The sequence below is a fragment of the Sceloporus occidentalis genome, unplaced genomic scaffold (genome assembly GCF_023333645.1).
Source record: "Sceloporus occidentalis isolate IW3139 unplaced genomic scaffold, rSceOcc1.0.p SCAF_13, whole genome shotgun sequence".
Taxonomy (NCBI): Eukaryota; Metazoa; Chordata; class Lepidosauria; order Squamata; family Phrynosomatidae; genus Sceloporus; species Sceloporus occidentalis.
Window position 1 is genome coordinate 16,787,687 of NW_028316993.1, and position 20,350 is coordinate 16,808,036.

General features: G+C 41.6%; 1 protein-coding gene across 5 annotated transcripts; it reads right to left on the bottom strand.

The window, feature by feature from the left end:
* Positions 1 to 1,874: 1,874 nt before the first annotated feature.
* On the bottom strand, positions 1,875 to 20,350 carry PIGV (phosphatidylinositol glycan anchor biosynthesis class V). 5 transcript variants are annotated; one of them, XM_089479038.1, is made up of 4 exons: positions 20,265 to 20,350; positions 15,297 to 15,456; positions 10,551 to 11,705; positions 1,875 to 2,580 (listed from the first exon to the last, which is right to left on the bottom strand). In XM_089479038.1, the coding sequence occupies exons 2-4, from the start codon at positions 15,381 to 15,383 to the stop codon at positions 2,284 to 2,286; spliced, it is 1,539 nt and encodes a 512-aa protein (XP_089335164.1). In that variant the 5' UTR covers positions 15,384 to 15,456; positions 20,265 to 20,350; the 3' UTR covers positions 1,875 to 2,283. The 5 variants fall into 5 exon arrangements, with proteins under 5 accessions (XP_089335164.1, XP_089335166.1, XP_089335163.1 ...); XM_089479040.1 differs by lacking the exon at positions 20,265 to 20,350 and adding an exon at positions 20,204 to 20,239; XM_089479037.1 differs by lacking the exon at positions 20,265 to 20,350 and adding an exon at positions 19,661 to 19,706.

Genomic DNA, 20,350 nt, shown 5'->3' on the forward strand with positions numbered 1-20,350 from the left:
TTATCATGGGCAGATTCTCTGAGGGGGCAAAGTGTGGCTCCAGAAACTCCTGGAGACACTTTCAGGGTACTTTTACGCCATTTAATCCTTCCAAACAATCTGGACCTGTCCTTTTGCTGGTCATAAAAAGATGAACTGCCTCTTTCTTCTAGGAGCAGCAGTTCACCGTTTGAATAGTTTTGCAGGGTCCCTCTGTGCTGTTTAACATTTAAAAAAATACTAGTTATTCTAAGACCAGAAGTAAACTTTCAACCACTTCCAGTTTTGTATTTTCCCACTGTTCTCAGGCTGTGCATCCCCAGAAGGTTTTGGTGGTAGAAAATCCCTGCACCCACTAGGTCTGGAAACCATGCCCTGTGAGGAGTGACTTAGGCCTGTTACAGACAGCCAAAATAAAGCTGCTTCGAGTCACAGTGGAGGTATGGTGTTTCAATGATGCATGCGTCCTAAGAGTCCAGAAGCCACACCAAAGCCACACTGAAGGGCTGGAGCATGGCTTTGGCCGACTTCTGGACTCTTGGGACGCATGCATCATTGAAACACCATTACCTCCACTGTGACTCGAAGCAGCTTTATTTTGGCTGCCTGTAACAGGCCTTAGAGAGCTGAGTATGTTCAACCTGGAGAAGGTTAAGAGGTGATATGATAGCCCTGTTTAAATACTTAAAGGGATGTCATATTGAGGAGGGAGCAAGCTTGTTTCCTGCTGCTACAGAGAACAGGATAAGAGCAATGGATGCAAGCTACAGGAACAGAGATTCCACCTTACCAATAGGAAGAGCTGCTTGACAGTGGAATATGCTTCCAAATCCTCAGAGGTTGGTAGAGTCTCCTTTGGAGGTTAAGAGAGGCTGGATGGCCATCTGTTGGGAGTGCTTTGTGTATTCCTACATGACAAGTGGTTGGACTGGATGTCCCTTGTTGTCTCTTCGAATGCTATGATTCTACCACAGTTTCCCACCCCTGCTCCATAGGAACAAGTGCAGAAGGCACACTAGCCTAAGTTGAGAAAAAGCACTCCTAGCCACAGCCATCAAAGAGCACCTGCAACATATAAACCTGGATTTCCAAAGGGAGTGAGTGCAGCCTCTTCCAAAGCAGCTGAACTCCTATTCCCAGCTGGCCAGCTCTGCAAATCAGAAGCATCTCTTATCTTGCCCAGACAAACATCTGTATTTTCATCTGGAGCCTACGTAATAATAGCAGACATTATCTGAATGCTGAGCCTTAAACAGTCAAATGACATTATCCATGAACAAGATGGTGATAATTCACAGGCTTGGGATCACCTCAAGATTTAGAGGTAGAAAAGGGGATGAGGGTGACAAAAACCCCTAAAGGAGAGTGTCTAAAAAGAGTCCAATTAAATCTGAACACATTTGATGGCACATAAGATCTACTGGAAGAAAAACTAAGAGGAACAGAATGGAACATTCTGGAAAATGGCATGGCTGATTAGCAGACTCCTAGACAGAAGCAATCCTCACCACAACATTTGGCTGTAAGTCTGATTTGTCTAATCTAATACTATCTTCAGTCACTGATATAACCCCTTCAGCTGCCTCTCTGGATGGTGATGGAAAAGAGAGATAGAGCTGAGTGGCATCAATATACCATATACTACAATATACTATAAGTTGATCTCATGTATAGGTTGGGGGCCAAACGTATGGATTTTGATATCACCTGTGGATAAGTCAAAGGTAAAACCTAGAGGCATGTAACAAATGATTTAAAGAATGAAGCAAAGGAAAACAGTACCAAAGAACTTAAAAAATTACAGCATTCTGACTGTTGGCAGTCACACTAAAAGCTAGATGGATGAAAATGCGGAGGGAGGGAGGGAGGGAGGGAGGGAGGGAGGGGGGGTGCAATGCTTCCAGGACAGATTATACTTTTGCCTTTCCCCACAGAATGGTTCCTTTTTTAATAAGAGTTAAAGTACAGTACTTACACTGACCTGTGGATAAGTCGACTTAGGGTTTTTTGGTCGATATTTTGACTAAAACGACTATATTTATACATGAATTTATACAGTATTACTGACATTCCAAGTCCCAGGCAACCTTTCTTCAAACTGGAACACACTGAACTCCTACTCCAATGAAAGCCAGCATCTCTATTTCCATTCTCAAATAAGAGTGAGAAATCCGAGGCCCTTTGGATGGTGTACTGCAGCTCCCACTGTAACCGATGATTGGTCATGTTGGCAGGGGCTGATGGGACTTTGAGTTCAACAATACCTGAAGAGCAATGAATTCTCCACCCTTGTTCTAAATATGCTTATGTCCAAGGAAAGAAGTTGCAATGAAGGACCAGCCCCAGAAGCCAATAGGAAAGTACATATCCCAAAATGCATTTGGTGAGGGCAGTACTCTGACTCCAGTTGCTCAGAAGTGCCAGCACGACGTTTTCCTTTCTGTTCCAGAGAGAGTTGCCAATTGGGGGGTTCTCAGAGCAGAGAGGTCCATGACCGGGAGATGGGATCCCATTCTGCAGTAAAGGTTCATGGTCATAAAGCAGTTGAGCAGAAAACCAATAGAGGACTGGAGAAGAGGAGCCCAAAAATCGGGTGAGGACCTGTTAAAAAATTAGCAAAGCAGGAATCATCAAATATATTATCACAGTCATGTTAGGCTCTTGGAGCATAAAAAGGGAAAAACAGGAGGAGGAATCTAGTAGCGCTGCTAAAAATACCTGATTAATTCTAGCATTAGGTTTTGTGGCTATCAATCAACCTGCGACTTTGGTATCATTCTATCAATGCATTTGGAGAAGGGGATTGATATGAACAGTGGTGCTATAATAAATTATGTAGTCTTTAAAGATATTGTTAAATTCCTTATTCCTCCTTCCCTTTTTCTAAAGGAAGATCCCCCCCGCCCCAATATATGTCCAAGACCTTTCAAGATAACTCCAGGATAATATATCCCCATCCTGCCAAATTTTCTGTGACAATATATAATGCAAATTAACTAGATAGCTCATAATTTTCCAAGAAATCTGGAACAGAGTAGCTCAGATATTTAAAAAAATCCTGTTCTACACAGAAAAAAAAGCTAGCTACAGTCCTTCAAACTTCAGCGCATATAATCATGTACCATTTTACAATTTCTAGCATGTTTTTCAGTAGATGTTTCACATCAGTGATTTAATACAGTATTTTGTCAGTCGTAGTGACAATTTTTAACCCTGCTCTCAAGTAGATGGAGATGATTCCTTTTCAAAGAATGTAGGGATGAGCATTTGATATGGAGACAGGAAACATTTTATTTTAACTTCAGTTTAGCCATTAAATAATCTGAATAAGAGAGACCTGTCTAAGAAGCTGTAGTGGGAATCATTGAAAATATATGTACAGTGGGACCTTGTTATCCAATGGCGTTTGGTTCCAGGATCCCCCGTGAATAACAAAATCTGTGGATACTCAAGTCCCATTAAATAGAATGGCAGAGCAAAATGATGTCCTTGATATAAAATGGAAAATCAAGGTTTGCCATTTGGAATTTATACTGTTTTAAAAAATCTTTTCAAGCTGTGGATGGTTGAATCCGTGGATAAAAAATCCCTGGATAAGGAGAGCCGATTGTATGAAGTATTTTGACCAGGTTGAAAGATCACTATACATACACAAAGCATTCAGATTTTTTCTGAAAACCCCCATTCTCTAATACAGTGGCTCCGAAAGTTGGGTTTCCAAAACATATTGGACTGAAGCCCCCAGAATTCTCAGGGAGCATGGTCAATGGTAAGGGATTCTGGGATTTGCAGGCTAACAACATCTGGAAACCCAACTTCTTCAATGACTGATCTAGTGGTTAATGTTACAGCTGGGCAAAACCTCTGTCAAGCATGCAGTTCATTAGTGTGTTACAATGTTCCGTTATGCGGTCAGAGTTTTTGTGATGAGGAAGCTTAAGGGGGCAGATAAGACCTCTGAACAAATCTTGCCAAGAAAACCCCATGATAGGTTTGCCTTAGGATCACTATACATTGGAAACTGCTTGAAGGCAGACAACATCAACAAAGCAACCTTTGGCCTGTTACAGACTGCCAAAATAAAGCTGCTTTGGGTCTCTTTGGAGGTATGCTATTTAAATGATGCATGGGTCCTAAGAGGCCGGAGGTCACGCCAAAGCCACACTCCATTCCTAAGCACCGGAGTGCAGCTTTGGTGCAGCTTCCGAATTCTTAGGATGCATGCATCATTTAAACAGCATACCTCCAAAGAGAGCCGAAGCAGCTTTATTTTGGCAGTCTGTAACAGGCCTTAGTTACAGTGCTACTTATTGAATCCCAGCATGGTCTTCTCAATCCACATTTACCAGGCGGCAGCTGCTGCTACTGATGTAAGTTTGTTCCCGTCAATTGCCATTTCTATCCCCTCCCTGAAGCAATCCTCATTATGACAGGGAAATATAGAGTCCCTGTTGTAATTTGGGAACATCAGCCAAGTGCTTCTTGAACAACAGGCCAAGGGATCCCCATAGATTGCAGCAGCTGATTCCTGGGAACTTAAAACTGTGGGACGTTCCTGGGCTCTACGTGGGCTCTAAATTAAACTAGGTCCTAGGCAGGGACCATGAATAGATAACAGAGGTAACAGAATATGTAACAGAAGTGTGTAACTCCAGGTTACGCATCTGTAACTGTGATACAGCATTCCAGTCACCATCCTTGCCATTGTCATCATTGATCACCACCATCACCATATCCTGCCCTTTTCCCAGTTCAGGAATACAAGCTGGCTTACAAAACTGAAAACAAATACAGCTATAGATTCTCATCACACAGAAGTTAAAAAATAGAATTAAACTATCAATAAAATTTAAACCAGTTAAAAACAGAATCATTCAAAAGAAAACAACAAATAGGCAGTTCAGCACATTATACAGGGCCCTGTACTCTGCGCAAATCTGTCTTCAAAGACCTACCAAAACAAAACAAGTCTTCATCTGCCTGTGGAAACATAGCAAGGGTTCAAAAAACATGGCAGAAATAACCCAGTTTGGCAGTGCTTTAACAGCCATGGCTCAATGCTAGGGATTTCTGGGAACTAGTTTTGTGAGACATTTAGCCTTCTCTGTCAGCTCTGGTGCCACAACAAACTATAAATCCCAGGATTCCCTAGCACTGAGCTAGGGCAGTTAAAGTGGTCTCAAATGGAACTATTTCTGCAGCGTGTTTTGGACCAAGGAGGGTGCCAATCTAACCTCTCTTGAAGTTTGAGAGGTTGGGTGCAGCCACTGAAAAGCCCCTCTCCCATGTTCCCATCAGATGCACCTGTAACTGCTCACCCCTGATCTATGCACAAGAGAAAGGTTATCAGCTAATTTGGTGGAATTCCAAGATTTGCAGAAATGCAAAACAACTCTCAGAAGTGGGGTGAGGGAACCGTTAATATTTCTGTGGGCTCGAACAGACAGGCCAAAATAAAGCTGCTTCGGGTCACTTTGGAGGTATACTGTTTAAATGCTGCATGCATCCTAAAGAGACCAGAAGCCACACCAAAGCCACACTCTAGTCCTAAGGATTGGAGTGCAGCTTTGTCGCAGCTTCTGGCCTCTTAAGATGTGTGTGTCATTTAAACAGCATACCTCCAAAGTGACCCGAAGCAGCATTGTTTTGCCCTGTCTGTTCGGGCCCTATGATTTGTTTTTAAATGCTTTTCATTTTAGTGACATGTTTAACTTTTGAATAACGTAAAAAAAATTAGCTGTTTCTGTAAATCTACAGTGTAAATGTACTATCTGTTTTAACTTTTGCAAGGCAACTTGAGGGCCCAGTCTGGGAAAAAGGAAGGGTATAAATATTATCCTCCTCCTCCTCCATTTCAACAAGAAGTATCATCCGCAGTCACAGGATGCTAACTGTTGGGGGCAAGGTGGAAGAGAAACTGAATGGAATATCCCAAGCCATGGCTGCGAGGCATACTGAACATTTACTGCTGGTCCTTCTTATGCATTCTAGCCCACACATCTATTAGCTCCTGGGAGCTGCAAGACTGGTTTTAAATGAAAGAGGGATCTTTTCAAATAGAGTCTGTTTCTCTCCCTCACCCCGTTTCAAGAACAGAATTTGGAAACATTAATTTTTGGAGCACAGTTCCCAATATTCCTCTCCCAGCATGGCTAGTGCCACCTTGGTTGGGGGAGTCTGAGACTTTTAGTCCAAAACGTAATCCAAGCTCTGCCTGAGACACACTCATGTGAAAAACCTGGCTCAACTTAAAGTATGTATCTCCTACAGCAGCTTTTCCCAACCCAGTACTCTTCAGGTTACTCTGAAAAGACTACAACCCTCCTTGGTGTGTATGGATGATAGGGAGTGTAGTCCAGCCCATCTGGAAACCACCAGATTGTGGGTAGCTGTCTTACAGAAATAGAGTCCGCAGTACATATAACTGCATCCATACATACTTAATCTGATCACTGTCACTGTTATCTCCCTGGCTGTAAAAAATTTAGACTGCCACTTCCTTGCAGGAAGGAATTTGTCCTTGCAGATTTAATTCTATATAAGAGTGCCACATATACTGATGGGAAACAGCAAGTAGTAGTAATAAATGATGCCCATCTCCTGCTTAGGAAATGGAATAATGCATTACTTTGTTGGCTATTTTGAGGAAATATTGTAAACACATTTTGTACATCAATAGTGCTTTTCATATAACAAATGCATTCAACTGCAGGGTGGAACACAATACAACAGCCATTTGAAAGAAAGAAATCGCTGCAGGGGAAACTTGACAGGTGATATATGAGAATTAGAAGGTATGGAAAGACAGGCTTCAGGCTAAATAGGAGAAAAAGTCAAACATTTTTATTTCAGTCAATAAGAACCGGGGCAGTCAACAATGAAGCTTGGATGTTTGAAAAATTACCCATTGTTCAAGGCTAAAAACTGGGCAGCCTATATATTATCCAAACTCTTACAGATTCATTAGTAATTTAGGCCTGTTACAGACTACTAAAATAAAGCTGCTTTGGGTCTCTTTGGAGGTATGCTATTTAAATGATGCATGGGTCCTAAGAGTCCGGAGGTTGCACCAAAGCCACACTCCATTCCTAAGCACCAGAGTGCAGCTTGGGTGCAGCTTCCGGATTCTTCGGATGCATCCATCATTTAAACAGCATGCCTCCAAAGAGACCCAAAGCAGCTTTATTTTGGCAGTCTGTAACAGGCCTTAGACAGACAGACAGACAGACCCAAACCTGTTACTGTATATTTTTGTTTTTTAAAAAACAACCCCAAATGTCTTTTTAAGGTTTATAACTCTCTCCAAATTGGTCTGGGTTACCTTAGGTTCAACAAGAGTGGCATTCCCAACTGTCTGCCTACAAGTAACACTTTCCACCCTGATGTATCTGTCATGAAACTGCTGCATATTGCAAATGATTATGGAATAAATATTCTACAGAGCACAAACTCTTCGTAAAAACAACAGAGGCATGTAGCTCCTTAAGAACTGACGTGTTTATTAGGACATGCTTTAGTGAAGAATTTAAGATGAAATGGACTCCAATCCGCAAAAGCTTTGGTGCTATTGTGCGCCTTCAAGTGATTTCCAATTTATGGTGACCCCAAGGCAAACCTATCACATGATTTATGATCTTCACAGAGCTTCCTGGTCTACTGCTAAGCTTGGAATGTTACTTTTAAAAAGTAATTTGTTCCCATTTATTACACTGTTTAAAAAATTATGTTACCAAGACTCACTGCAATCTTTTAAGAAGTAGTCTATTGACATTATTACGTTTGTCCAAAGAAGGTGAGATATTACAGCTACTTTTGATACTTTTTAATTCATTAGAAATAATTTCCAAACTATGTTCCAGAATGTGCCCCAAATGCCCATTCAGAATGCTGTCTGTTGCTCTGTTTACTCTAAGCCAACGGATGGCTATCTGAAACCCTGCTTTTGGCATGTCTTCCAGTGTGTATCTTCTACCACACTCTTATCAACTGGCCACCAGACTGAAGGAAAAATCCTAGGAAGTGTACACAAAGAAAGGGTAACACTGACTGTCAATAATCTAGAGGATTTTCCTACTTCCTCTTTCTTCAGACTTTCTTCCCCTGAGATGATTATGAGTCACTTAAAAGGGAAAAGCGGAATCCACTGAGTCTCACAGCCTGTGACCAACTCCTGCCAACTACTAGAGAGTGAGAGTCAAACCCCACCCCAAAAATTCTCTAGCCAGCTGCAAATTTTGCAATAGGAATTTGGGAAACAACATCCCTTGGGGACAAAATCTATTTTTAAAAGAGAAGTAGGAGGCATACTTATGTTACTGGTGACGTTTTTAACTGGTTTTATTTTGATTAATAGTGTCATTACACTTTCTAATTTTAGTGTTAGGTGAATTTTTACCTCTATTTGCTTTAACGTTTGAGTCCCAAATTGAGAAAAAGGTGGGATTTAACCAATAATAATAATAATAATAATAATAATAATAATAATAATAATACCCAGTTCTTAAAAGACCAAGTGGCTAGTCCTTCCAAAAAACCTCCCCATGCATCAAAAGCCAGGGATAGGTAACCTATAATTCTCAATCTAATTTCAAAAACCCTCTGCAAATTATTAGTTCAAACCTCTGGCAAGAGTGACCCTTCTCTGCAGGAAGGATGAATGCGAGAGAGACAGAATAAAGGTGTTCTCACCAACTTTTGCCTTCCTCACAGGCTGCGTGTACCCTGACCATCACCCCTCCACCGTAACTCCCTGAGGTAGCCTTCAGCAGAAACAAGATTCTTAACCCTGACCTAAATAATTATTTAAGAAGACTTCAAGACCAGAAGAGAGGATTGTACTTAGAAGCAAGAATCATGGCCATGCTGGCTGGATGATTCTGGGAGCTGTACTCCAAAGGTTTCAGCTGAGAGTTCACACTGACAAAGTACAGCCACACACTGCAGACACATGGACCATCTTCTTCCACTGGCGGAATTTGTTTAACTTACATGGAACAGAGGCCATATTTGCAGAGCTGTGACTGTCTGACCTTTGTATCTGTCAACTTCACCAACCCTATGTCACTGCAGGCTCCAGAACATTTTAAAAAGTTAACCATCCATCCCCTGGACCCCAGCAAGAGAAATAGTATGCTGAACCTTTGAGTAGATATCTATATTAGTCTGTAAAAGTGATAACAAAGTAGGCAGGCTAAACAATCTATTTTCAGTTCAGCACCAATTATTATTTGAGGAGTAAAAGTGCTGGTGAGGAATAAGGGCTCACCCTAAGGCAAAGAAAAACGCTCTCCCACTGTGGTTTCCAAGTGCCTCCTCATTTATCCAACAGCCCCTTATTAGCAAGAGATAGACAACCTGGTTCATTAGTCAGGTCCACTGCCACCCTTAGAAGTACAAGGCCATCTACTACAGCTGAAATTTCAGTTGCTGTTATTAAGGCAATCTTGCTCTCATTAGCAAGACTGAACCACAGTCTTTCTTCAACAAGAAGCTTTTCCATATTCAAGTTTAGCAATCTTTTACTCGTGGTTTCTGCAGGCTATGTATTCCTAGTTCTTTTCCTTTTTTAAAAAATCACAGCTGGCATTTAGTTCAAAGTAGTATTAACTGTCAGTGGCAAACACATAAGAACACAAGGAGCTCACCTCTCTCAAATCAGATTATTTGTTCATCTAATGTGGTCTACTCTACTCTGGCTAGCATTCGTTCTCCAGTTTCACACAAAATTCTTTATCACCACTTACTACTTCACCTTCAAAATCTGGAGATTCCAGGGGTTGAGCCTACAACCTTCCACACAGTCAGTCATAATCTATGCCAGAGTAGACCACTGTGCCCCCATCATATGCTGCTGCACTGAAATTTTCATAATCCTTCACCATTACATTTGCTAAGGCAGATGGGAGCTGAAAGTTAAAAACATATGTAGGGCCATACTGGCACATTGCTTACCTATGGTCTCTCCTATTAATGCCATTTTCCTCAGCCTGGGGCCCTCCAGAGCAGTTGGACTACAAGCACCAGAGTATGGCTAGTGTCAGGAATAGTGGGAGCCCCAGTCTAGAACAGTGGTTCCCAAACTTTGATTTTCCATTTGTTTTGGACTTCAGCTCTCAAGAGCCCCAACTAACTTGGGTCCAAAAAACACAGCAGAATTAATCCAGTTTGAGACTACTTTAACTGCCCTGGTTCAATGCTAGAGAATTCTTGGGACTGTAGTTTTGTGAGATATTTAGCCTTCTCTGTCATAGAGCTCTGGTGCCACAGTAAATAACAATTTCCAGGCCCCCCTAGCACTGAGCAGTGTGTTTTGGACCTTGGCTAACAGTCAGGAATTATGAGAGCTGAAGTCCCAACTACTGGAGGACCAAAAGTTAGGAACCACTGGTCTAGAAAAATTGATATGCACTAGGCTGAGGCAGTTTGCTTTATTTTGTGCTAAATGTCGTTCTTCTGCTAGAGCACTGAGCTAGATAAACCCTTCTTTGCTTAGGAGCCATTAAGTTGCCATCACCCCACTACCTTGTTCTGGGCAGCCTCGTGACTGCTCTTTTAAAATCTCCCAGACTTACCTGTACATGCATGCAAAAAGTCCCAAACACTAGCAAAGCTGCTGCATGGACCACGTAAACAAATACACCTGGAGTGGAAAAACCAGCTGCCAGCTTGTCTTCTCCCTTCATCCCAGTCTTTCTTTTCATCAGGCCAAGTGTCAAGCAATGCCAAGGGTTTGCTGTCACATACCACCAAACTGCCCAAGATCCCAGCAAAAAAGCAGGCAAAGCAAGTAAAAAGTTGGGGATTTGTTTGGGCTCAAAGTACCTGAGGAAACCAACATTCCAGTAAGCATCTTGAATATAGGCATAGAGCACAGGAATGTCCCAAGAGCACCACGGCTGTTCACCATTAGTCAAGGTTGCTACACGATATCCTTTGTCGATGGCCAACTGCAGCAGTGGCCTTGGCAGAGCATACTCATCGGGCTTGCAGAACCGACAGTAGGCATAAAACTGAAACAAAGCAAAAGGTAGGAAAACAAAGGCAGGCATCACTGCCAGAGAAGCTATCAAGCTTAGAAAGCGACCTACAACCTGCAGCGATTTTACTGCAGTTCTTGCATTTGCCTGGAGCTGGAAGGCAAAGTGTTTTGTCTGGGAATATAGAAGGAATCCAGCATTGATCAGCCCATTGGAGCGTACACCAGTGGCTAGAGAGAAGAGGAGAATGCTGGCCCAACGCTGCCCTTTCTCTAGTTGCCACATTGCACCAAACACAAGAAGGGCAAACATGCTTTCTGAATAGGCAGCTGCCATAAAGACGTTAGCTGGGGTGAGGCAGAAGAGGATGGCTGAGAGAAAAGCCCTCCTGCGACACTGTAGGACCAGACAGCTAAGCTCATATAAAGCCCATGATGCCAAGGCAGAGAAAAGGCTATTGAGAAGAGCTGCAGAAAGGAGCAGGCGGCTCCGGAGACACAGGAAGCCACGGAAGGGCCACAGGGCTGTTTCTGCTGCCACTCGCAGGCTCAGGGGATAGAGAGGGAAGAAGGCACAGTTATGCTCATAGACATAGCCATGTTCAGCAATGAACAAGAAGTGCTCTGCATCCCAGCGGGATAAGCCTCCCAGGAGCCACTCCAGCAGCTGGTCCCCAAACCCAGACTCCGACAAGCGGGGTGGAGAGAAAGCATCGGCAGTATGATCTGGGATCAAAATGTTGAAAAGGGCCTGCAGAGAGGGAAAACAGAATACAGTAACTAACTCAACAATCTACATGTGACTATATTTATGCGTCTATGCATTGTTTTCCCTGTATTCTGGACTCTCCTTGGTTTCAGGGAGCAAGATATTCAACAGAAGCAACATTTCTATTGTCCAAAGAAATAGTGAGTATTGCATTGTACATGAAGCAGTGACTATTGTCTGAAAGTATGAATAAATGATGGGCACTTTTTACCATTTGTGTTGGACTTGTGAAAAAACCCAGAAATATCAGACCCAGGTTCATCTGATGATGGAAGATATCCTGTAAACTCAGTACCAAAGAAATTGGAACTGTATTTCTCCTCCAAGAATGTCTTCACACAAGGTAAAATTAAGTTATAGAACTTGCTGGTAGAAAGAGAATTTGTCAAATACATGCTGGAGACCTGCTGGTGGCTATTTGCCATAATGACTAGTGCAATCCAGAAATCCCAGGTTAAGAGGCCAGTGAATACTAAATGTTGGTGTACAAGCTACAAAGAAGTGCTTTTGCATTCTAGTCTTGCTGAGTTTCCCAGATGCATCAAGCTGGTCACAGCATTCGGATGTTGGCCTAGGCAGACTGTTTCTTAACAGGGTTAACAGAGTTTTTCCTAAGCCTTTAAGAAGCAGCAGTGCAGAGATTCCTCTCTTTTATCTCCTGCTTTCTGACTAGCTTCTTGCATATGACCTTTATTTAAAATTATCTTTAGGCTATATTTAAGGGTTGCCTTGCTATCAGTGCAAAAGTTGGGGAACCTCAGTCCCAGGTGCTGAATCCAGCCATCACAGCTTCCTTAGATGGCTGTCCTTTTCATTACATCACAGTTTGGTGTTTTCCACAATTTTATTGAGATCTTTTTCTGATTCCAAAAAGTTGGCATGTCTCTCCTAAGGTTTAGTTAATGGTAGTATTAGTGTTGAGCTCAAATACACTGGTGTTTTTGTTTTACCCTTTTGCCTTGGCCCTGCCTACCAGCAGATAGTGCCCCCCCCCCCCCCCGAACTTTTCTGAAACCAAATTTGGCCTTTGGAATGAGTTATCTCTCACCCAGGTCTTAACACAAAGGCATTCTGCCACCTTTTCACTTGTTTTCACAGCTCACTCTTACCTAAGACAATCCTTAGCAATAGGTAACCTTGTATCTGGTTTTAACCTGGCTTTCTCATCCCAAACCAGTATAAATTCCTGACTCCTGTGTCTCTGGTTTGGTTTAGCTTGGACTTACATCTACAAAGTTCTAGTCTAGTTTTGGCCATAGAAATTTCGAAGCCCTGATAGCTGAGCCTTGATATTCACACAGCCACATTTTACACAGCTTAATGACAAAATGAAATGATTGCAACTTATACAAAAAACATGGGGTCAGCTAAGCTACCCTACAGTCAAGCCATTCCTATTCTTGCAGTGTTCAAAATAAAGCATTTGGAATGCATTAATAAGTTGCATTTGCCTCACCTATCAGAAGCTTGGAAATCATGACTACCAATGATGGCCTGCGATGCTGCATCTTAGATTCGTGGCTACAGAAGCAAGTACCAGAAAAGGGAACTTCTGTTGTACAGCAGAATCCTATAATGTTCAGATCCAAGGTCAGTAAGTAGCCCAGTCTGACCAGGTGACTTCAGAAACCAACAGGGGCCTGGCTGCACCTGTATACTCACTCTTCTTGTGTTGTTTCCACAGTCTAAGCACCTTGTCTATCAAGGATGGTGAAAAATGGTCTTGTGACTGTTCCAAAATATGATGATATTTTAGGACCATCAATAAGATCTGCCTCTGACCTCTAGCTTCTCTGGGGCTATTCTAGACCTAGACCAGTGGCCTTGCTGGATTAATTCCTTTGTTTTTAAACCAGCTGGATTCTGACAAAAACTCTTCAGTGTTTAGGCATGTGAGCATTTCTAGTTTGTATAGCTATCTGCCCCACAGTTAAGCCCTAAGGGGAAAAAAGATGGGGTTTTTCACTTCATGGGGAAAATGTCCCCCCCCCCCCGCCCCAATACCCAACTACCTTCCTCCTCCTAGACCTTACATCCCTATAAAGGCTTCCATTTAACCTGTCAAGAGGGAACACATCCATCTCAAAACACATCTATCAACCAAGGTTAGAAAAAAATAAGCAAGGGTTTGAATTCTCTGGTATATTTTTCATGCATACCAGAAGGATATTCACATACTGTATTCATATGTATATATTTTTCAGCCAAACTAAAAAGATGTACTGTGCCTCATGAGGCGTTTAAAACCAGGACATTGAAAAATGTATTTCTCAATGGGATTTATCACCTTTGAACAGAATTAAGATTGCTTCACTGTAGAGCATGATCAAAGATAAACAAGAATTGAAAGATCACTTGATCAAGATGAGTAAACTCATGCAAAGACAGCCTTTAGCAGGTCTTGATTTCAGCTAATTACTGTTTCTTTCCTGGATAGTTCATACCTCTATATATTTCTGGCTTATGTATCTGTGAAAACTATCAAACTGACAGTTTGTCTTAGAAACAAGGTCATATAATCTAAGAACCACCCTAATAAAGCAGATCAAAGGCCTATTTAATCCAACCTCTAGGTTTCAGATATTTTTGGTGTGAGACAGTACTCTCACACTACAAGAAATTGTGGCACCTTAAAAAGCTAATAAGTTTTATTTATTTAATGGACTGCAACCCACTCTATCAGATGCAAGTTTCCTACAATGGTTAAAAAGATGACTATGGCAAGTCTACAAGCAAAACGATGAGTGCAAAATACCTTACCATTTATGTTCCTTCTGATACAGGTTAAAATGTAACCAAACAGACTAGTAGCCACTAACTGCCTTATGTTCTTTTAAAACTGGCTAATTGGTAGTCATCAACACATCTTGTAGAAACAAAATCCATTATTAATTATTGTTTGTTCTGAATTTAGTGGCATCATTCAGTTTCATTGGCCTTTTGCACATCTGCTTCACACTGAATTATAATTTTCAGTGAGATATCCACAACTGCAAGATCTCTTTCCTGGCCTGTCACCATGGCCCAGACACCATCAGTATATGCGTGAAGCTAGGATTTTAGAGTCCAATTACTGCACTGAACTGCATTTGTATTTTGTAGAGATCTTACTGAACTCATCACAAATCCCTTTTCCTTAGTTTCCTGAATAACTGGTTGTTGTCATCTAATTTTGTCATAACACTATTTACCCCTAACTCCAGATCATATAAAGTCAAGTTAAAAAGCATAAGTCCCAGTACATCTCTAGAAAACCCAGCTCTTCTAGCTAGCTATCCCAGTATTGTCCACTTTGTCTAGCAATTGGTCTCTAGGATCTCAGGAAAAGGTCCTTTCCATTGTCTACTATCTGATCCTTTTAACTGGAAGTACCAGGGATTTTAATATAGGAACAATGACAGGCAAAAAGAGAAACCTCGCTATGCCCCTTTCTTATTGTATAAAAGGAATAAAATTGTTATTGGCATTTAAAAATAAATATGCTGAAGTTGGATGCCATCACGATCTGTGCATATACAGGTTACATTTCAGCAACGTTAATTATCTGTGCCCATCCATTGCTTTGGGACTTGCCTGGAGGAGCAGTGTGAGAGCTCTGCAAAACAATGCAAACTGGATAACCTCTCGGCAGCGAGGGTCTCTCCCAATCCTCAGCAGCATCCTAGGCTTCAAGGTGATCAAATGGTTCACTGCTGCCTTTCATGCAGGGAGTTCCATTTGGAAATTTCAAAACCTGAAAACAGATCACAACATCAATGATGTACAGTTTCAAACAGTAGTGTGCTTGTAAACGACAGGCAAAAAACAAGCGTTACAACGGTGCAGTAGAGTTAGCATCGGATTGGGAGCCAGTTCAAATTCTCATTCAGCCTTTTCTTGGTAGTAAAAATATGCTGCCTCTGAACCAGCAAGATCCATTTAGCTATCAAGGCTAATAAAACTGATAGAGCTATCAGTTCCCCACTACAGTAACTAGGCTACTTCTGAGCTTGCAGGGTCAATTTATCCATCATAGCTATAGCAAAACCTACTCTAACCCCACCCCACCCCCATCAAAATACTGAGCAATCAGGCCTTCATTTGCAAGGATGCCAAAGGAGTATGTGAAATATGTCTGTATGCAGAATACACAGGCACACTGCACACACCCTTCCTCTGAGTTGTTGCAAGATACAAGCCCTTCCTCTCAACACATCCTGCCATCACCATGTGAGGAGGGAAGATAATTGTGCTTGTGTGAGAGAAAGCAAGCCTGTGTATACGACCTTGTGCAGAATGCTGAAACATCTTAAACTCTCTGCAGTGACAACACAAAGCACACTCTCTTTAAGAGGAAGTAAAACCTCCCGCCCAGTTAGCAATGACTATCAAGCAGCCTTTTCTTTGCACTATAAAGATTACACAAGCATTCCAGAGTGGATGCACTGAAACGTAAGAGAAAAATAAATTAAAATTAAATTAAACATTTAAAATAGAACAAAACAAACCCTTGTTCACATTAATGCCTAGCAAATGCCTGCTCCTAGCATATCCGTTGGCTTCAAGAACACACTATTTTCACTCTCTGTGTCCCATTTTTTAAATCCTATTCCTATCAACAAGACTGTGCATATCTATAAGCTAAAGGCAAGGTTTTTAAAATATTCTTTAAAATGGAAATAGAGAAATGGCTTCATAGTTATGCACTGAAGATGGGCTACCACCAGAGGGCAGCAGGCACTCACTATGTTAGTACCTAACCATACTCTGGATTGTTTCAGCCACCCATTTAAAGCAGGTATAATACAAAACTCCTAAATTAAGTCTATAGAAACATATACACTGAACCCTGCTTTAATGGTTTAGACAGCTGTCCATGAATGAAATGCAATGTTAGTCTCAACTAAATCAGACTCACTGAATCAAACTGACATAGGTGTTGGTAGACCAAATTTCCAGTGATTCAGTAGGTCTACGCTATTTGAGAGTAACAGTTGACTTTATGCTATAAGATCTTAGCATGGTATGTTTGAACTCAAATAAAATCTTGATATCTCTAGCCTATGACTATATCTAAAATCGGTGTCCAGGAAGGACAGAAGGAAACTACCACCAAAATGGGGAATATGGCAACTTTGGCAAACGGCACTCATGACAGTGTGTTACTAAATGTAAAACAAGAATAAAATTATATTTGCTATGCTATGTGGATGTTTGATTGGTAAAAAGGTTTACATGCAATGAATGTGTGCTGACTTATCATCTGGCCACTGCACGTTAGTTCTTGCTGTTATTCCTCAGTGCTGTAAATATGTAAATGTGGCAAACTGTATCTATGACACAGTGTGAATCAGCTATATGATTTCATACATGTCAGATTAAAGGTGTTTTTAAGGGAGATATTAATTTCAGACGAGATGTAGTATCTGATCCTATGGGAGTTTTCTCAGAGATACCACTGAGTCCAAAAGGGCTTATCTCTAGTCAACCTGCAGAGACTAATTGGCTTGATTGTCTACAAGATGAAAGGGACTTTTAAAGTCTATGAACAGGGTAAGATAGGCATCAGAGCAGTTAGACATGCATAATGTTCAGTCTCAAGCATTTTCAGATGAAAAGGCAGAAATCAACCTTCACTCCCGGCTAAGCTTCTGGAGGGCAGCTGTCATTTAGGACTGGCAAGGCTGTTTATGCAAAGTGCTGTTCATCGGTGAAACATGCACAGGATCCTGTATTCAATCCCAAACAGTCCTGTTAAAGTAATCTCAAAGAATCAGGATTGGAAAGCACTGAACCAAATATCAGTTTTTAAAAACCAAGACAAAAAATGCCCTGTGCTAGAACTTGTGCTATTTGTCTGTCTGTCTCCTTTCACTAGCATCAGGGTCTCCAGGGTCTGTCAGCCATCTTCCCTATCATCTGCTGCTTGGATCTTTTGTGAAGTAGAGAAGCCGCAGACTGAAACTAGGGCAGTCTGTGTGCACACCATACACTCTGGCGGCTGAGTTATGGTTCCTTCTCATTTGAAATGATTTAAAACTTAGGGACACCCTTTCTCCAAGATGCCCAAGTCAGTAACGCTGGTTACCACCAATGAGGAGATAGTACAATACCCTTCCCACCCAAATTTGCTCCCAAAGCATAAAGTAGACCGACACAAAACAAACTGGCCAAACAAGGCTGCTGCCATACTGCAGAAGTAGACCGAAGTCTATGAAAGATCCAAGAAGAAAGAGCAAGATCATGTAGCAATTGATGAGGATTTTAATTTTAGCATTTTAGTATATTATTTTAGTAATTTTTAAATATTATTTAGTATAGATTCTAACTAAACATTAGGAAGAACTTCCTGACAGTAAGGGCTGTTTGACGGTGGAACCAACTTCGTCATAGAGTGATGGAGTCTCCTCCTTTGGAGGTCTTTAAACAGAGGCTGGATGTTGGGGATGCTTCGATTGTCAGTTCCTGCAGGGAAGAAGGGAATTGGACTGGATGGCCCTTGAGGCCCCTTCCCACTCTATGTTTCCATGATTTGGAGAAAAGCCATTTGCTCAAGGCATATTTAGCCTTGAATTCAGGGAGTCTGGTGGAGTCTCCTTTGGAGGTTTTTTAAACAGAGGCTGGATGGCCATCTGTCACAGAGGTGCGTAGATTGTGTCTCTCTCCATCGCAGAATGGGGTTGTATTAGATGACCCTTGGGGTCTCTTCCAACTCTACGCTTTCATAGTGTCGTGTTTTATATTCTGTTTTGATTGCATATGTTCCGATGTACCACCCTTTTGGTGATAAGGGCATTATAAATAAACAACAACAATAACAACAACAATAATAATATTAAAGCTCAGGCTGCCAGCTTCTTTACTTAAGTCATTGTTTCATAGAACCATAGTATCGTAAAGCTGGAAGAGACAGGGGCCATCTTCCTGTCCAGCCCCATTCTGCCATGCAGGAACTCAAAGCATTCTCTGAAGATGCCCATAGCCACAGATGCAGGCGAAACGTCAGGAATAAACTCTTCTAGAACATGGCCACAGAGCCCCCAAAACCCACAAAAAACCATGGATGCCGGCCGTGAAAACCTCTGCCTTCACAAAAGCATTTAACGCTTCTTCCCATACAACCTTCAAACTAGTCGGCCTCAAAAAGAGCTATAACTGTGGTCCTCAAATCGTGCCCTTTGAGAGATTTGGATAATATTGATACGGTTTGCCCTTATCTGCCCCACGACGCCTCAGTTTTAATTATGTTTATTTTATTAATTTGTTTGTTGTGTTATTGTTTATAATATGGGGGGTAAGGGGATGGTACAATTTTTTTGTTTATGTAGATTTTATATTTGTTATCGATGTATTTTATGGCTGTGACCCCCCTCAATCCTTCAGAGCGAGGTGGGCTACAAATAAATTTATTATTATTATTATTATTATTATTATTATTCTATTAGACCCCAGCTCCCAGAATCCTAGGCTACTGGCCAAGGTGGCTGAGGCTTCTGGGAGCTGAAGTCCACAGTTTGGGGGGCCACTGATATCATCAACTGACTTCCATAGAAAGCCTCGTTTCTGTGAGGTTAATAACAGAGGTCCTCCCAAACTGGGCCCTTTTAAGAGATGGGTTTTTTTTTGGACTTCATTTCCCAGAAGCCTCAGCCATGTTGGCCAATGCTTGGGGATTCTGGGTGCTGTAGTCCAAAAAAACCCCTTAAAAGACCCCCTTGAGGAGGCGCAGAGGACGCCATTTCCCTCGCTCTCTGGGCAATAACAAGGGAGCCCATTGGGCGGGGCTTAGCCAATGGCATGAGCCCATGGAGGAAGGCGCTGAGGGGAGGAGGAGGAGGAGATGGAGGAAGGTTGTCCCCTCTAAGCTTCCGTCGCTATTGAGGAACCAGAGCCTCCAATGACTCTTTTCCCTCCCCTCAGCTCCTACTATCCCTCTTTTAGATTCCTCACTAACTCACAGAATATCAAGGTGGAAGACCCTTTTTTCTCCCACTTCCGGCTCACGTCGGCCCACTTCCGGCTTACGTCGGCCCACTTCCGGTGGTGTCACGGTGTCCCGCGCCTGCGCAGTAACGGGCGCTGGCGCCTCTTCCGGTGTTTGAATAAAGGATGGGGAAAATGCCCTATTATTATTATTATTATTATTATTATTATTATTATTATTATTATTATTATTATTATTATTATTATTATTATTATGGAACATTTTGAGGCCAACTAGTTTTAAGTCTTTATAGGGATAATTATTAAATAATTATTCCAACCAGTTTTACGTCTTTAAATAATTAATAATTATTAAATATTTATTCTTAATAATTATTAAATTTTTATTCCAAATATTTTTAAGTCTTTATGGGAATAATAATAATAATAATCGTTATTTCTATGCCGCCTCTTCAACAACATCGAGGCGGCTTACATCAATACAAGCCCCATAATACAATAAAAGAAACCCCGCCCTCCCCTCCCTCCTTAAAACAAATGGACATCATAATAATTACAAGATAATAATGACGATAATAAAACGCAGTTAGAACCGTTAAACAAAGGTCCAGGACGCACTGCACAAATAGTCCCCTCTGAGGCCGCTTTCAGTGCTAAGGGATCTTGGGAATTGTAGTTTGTTGTGGTATCAGGGCTCTCTCCTC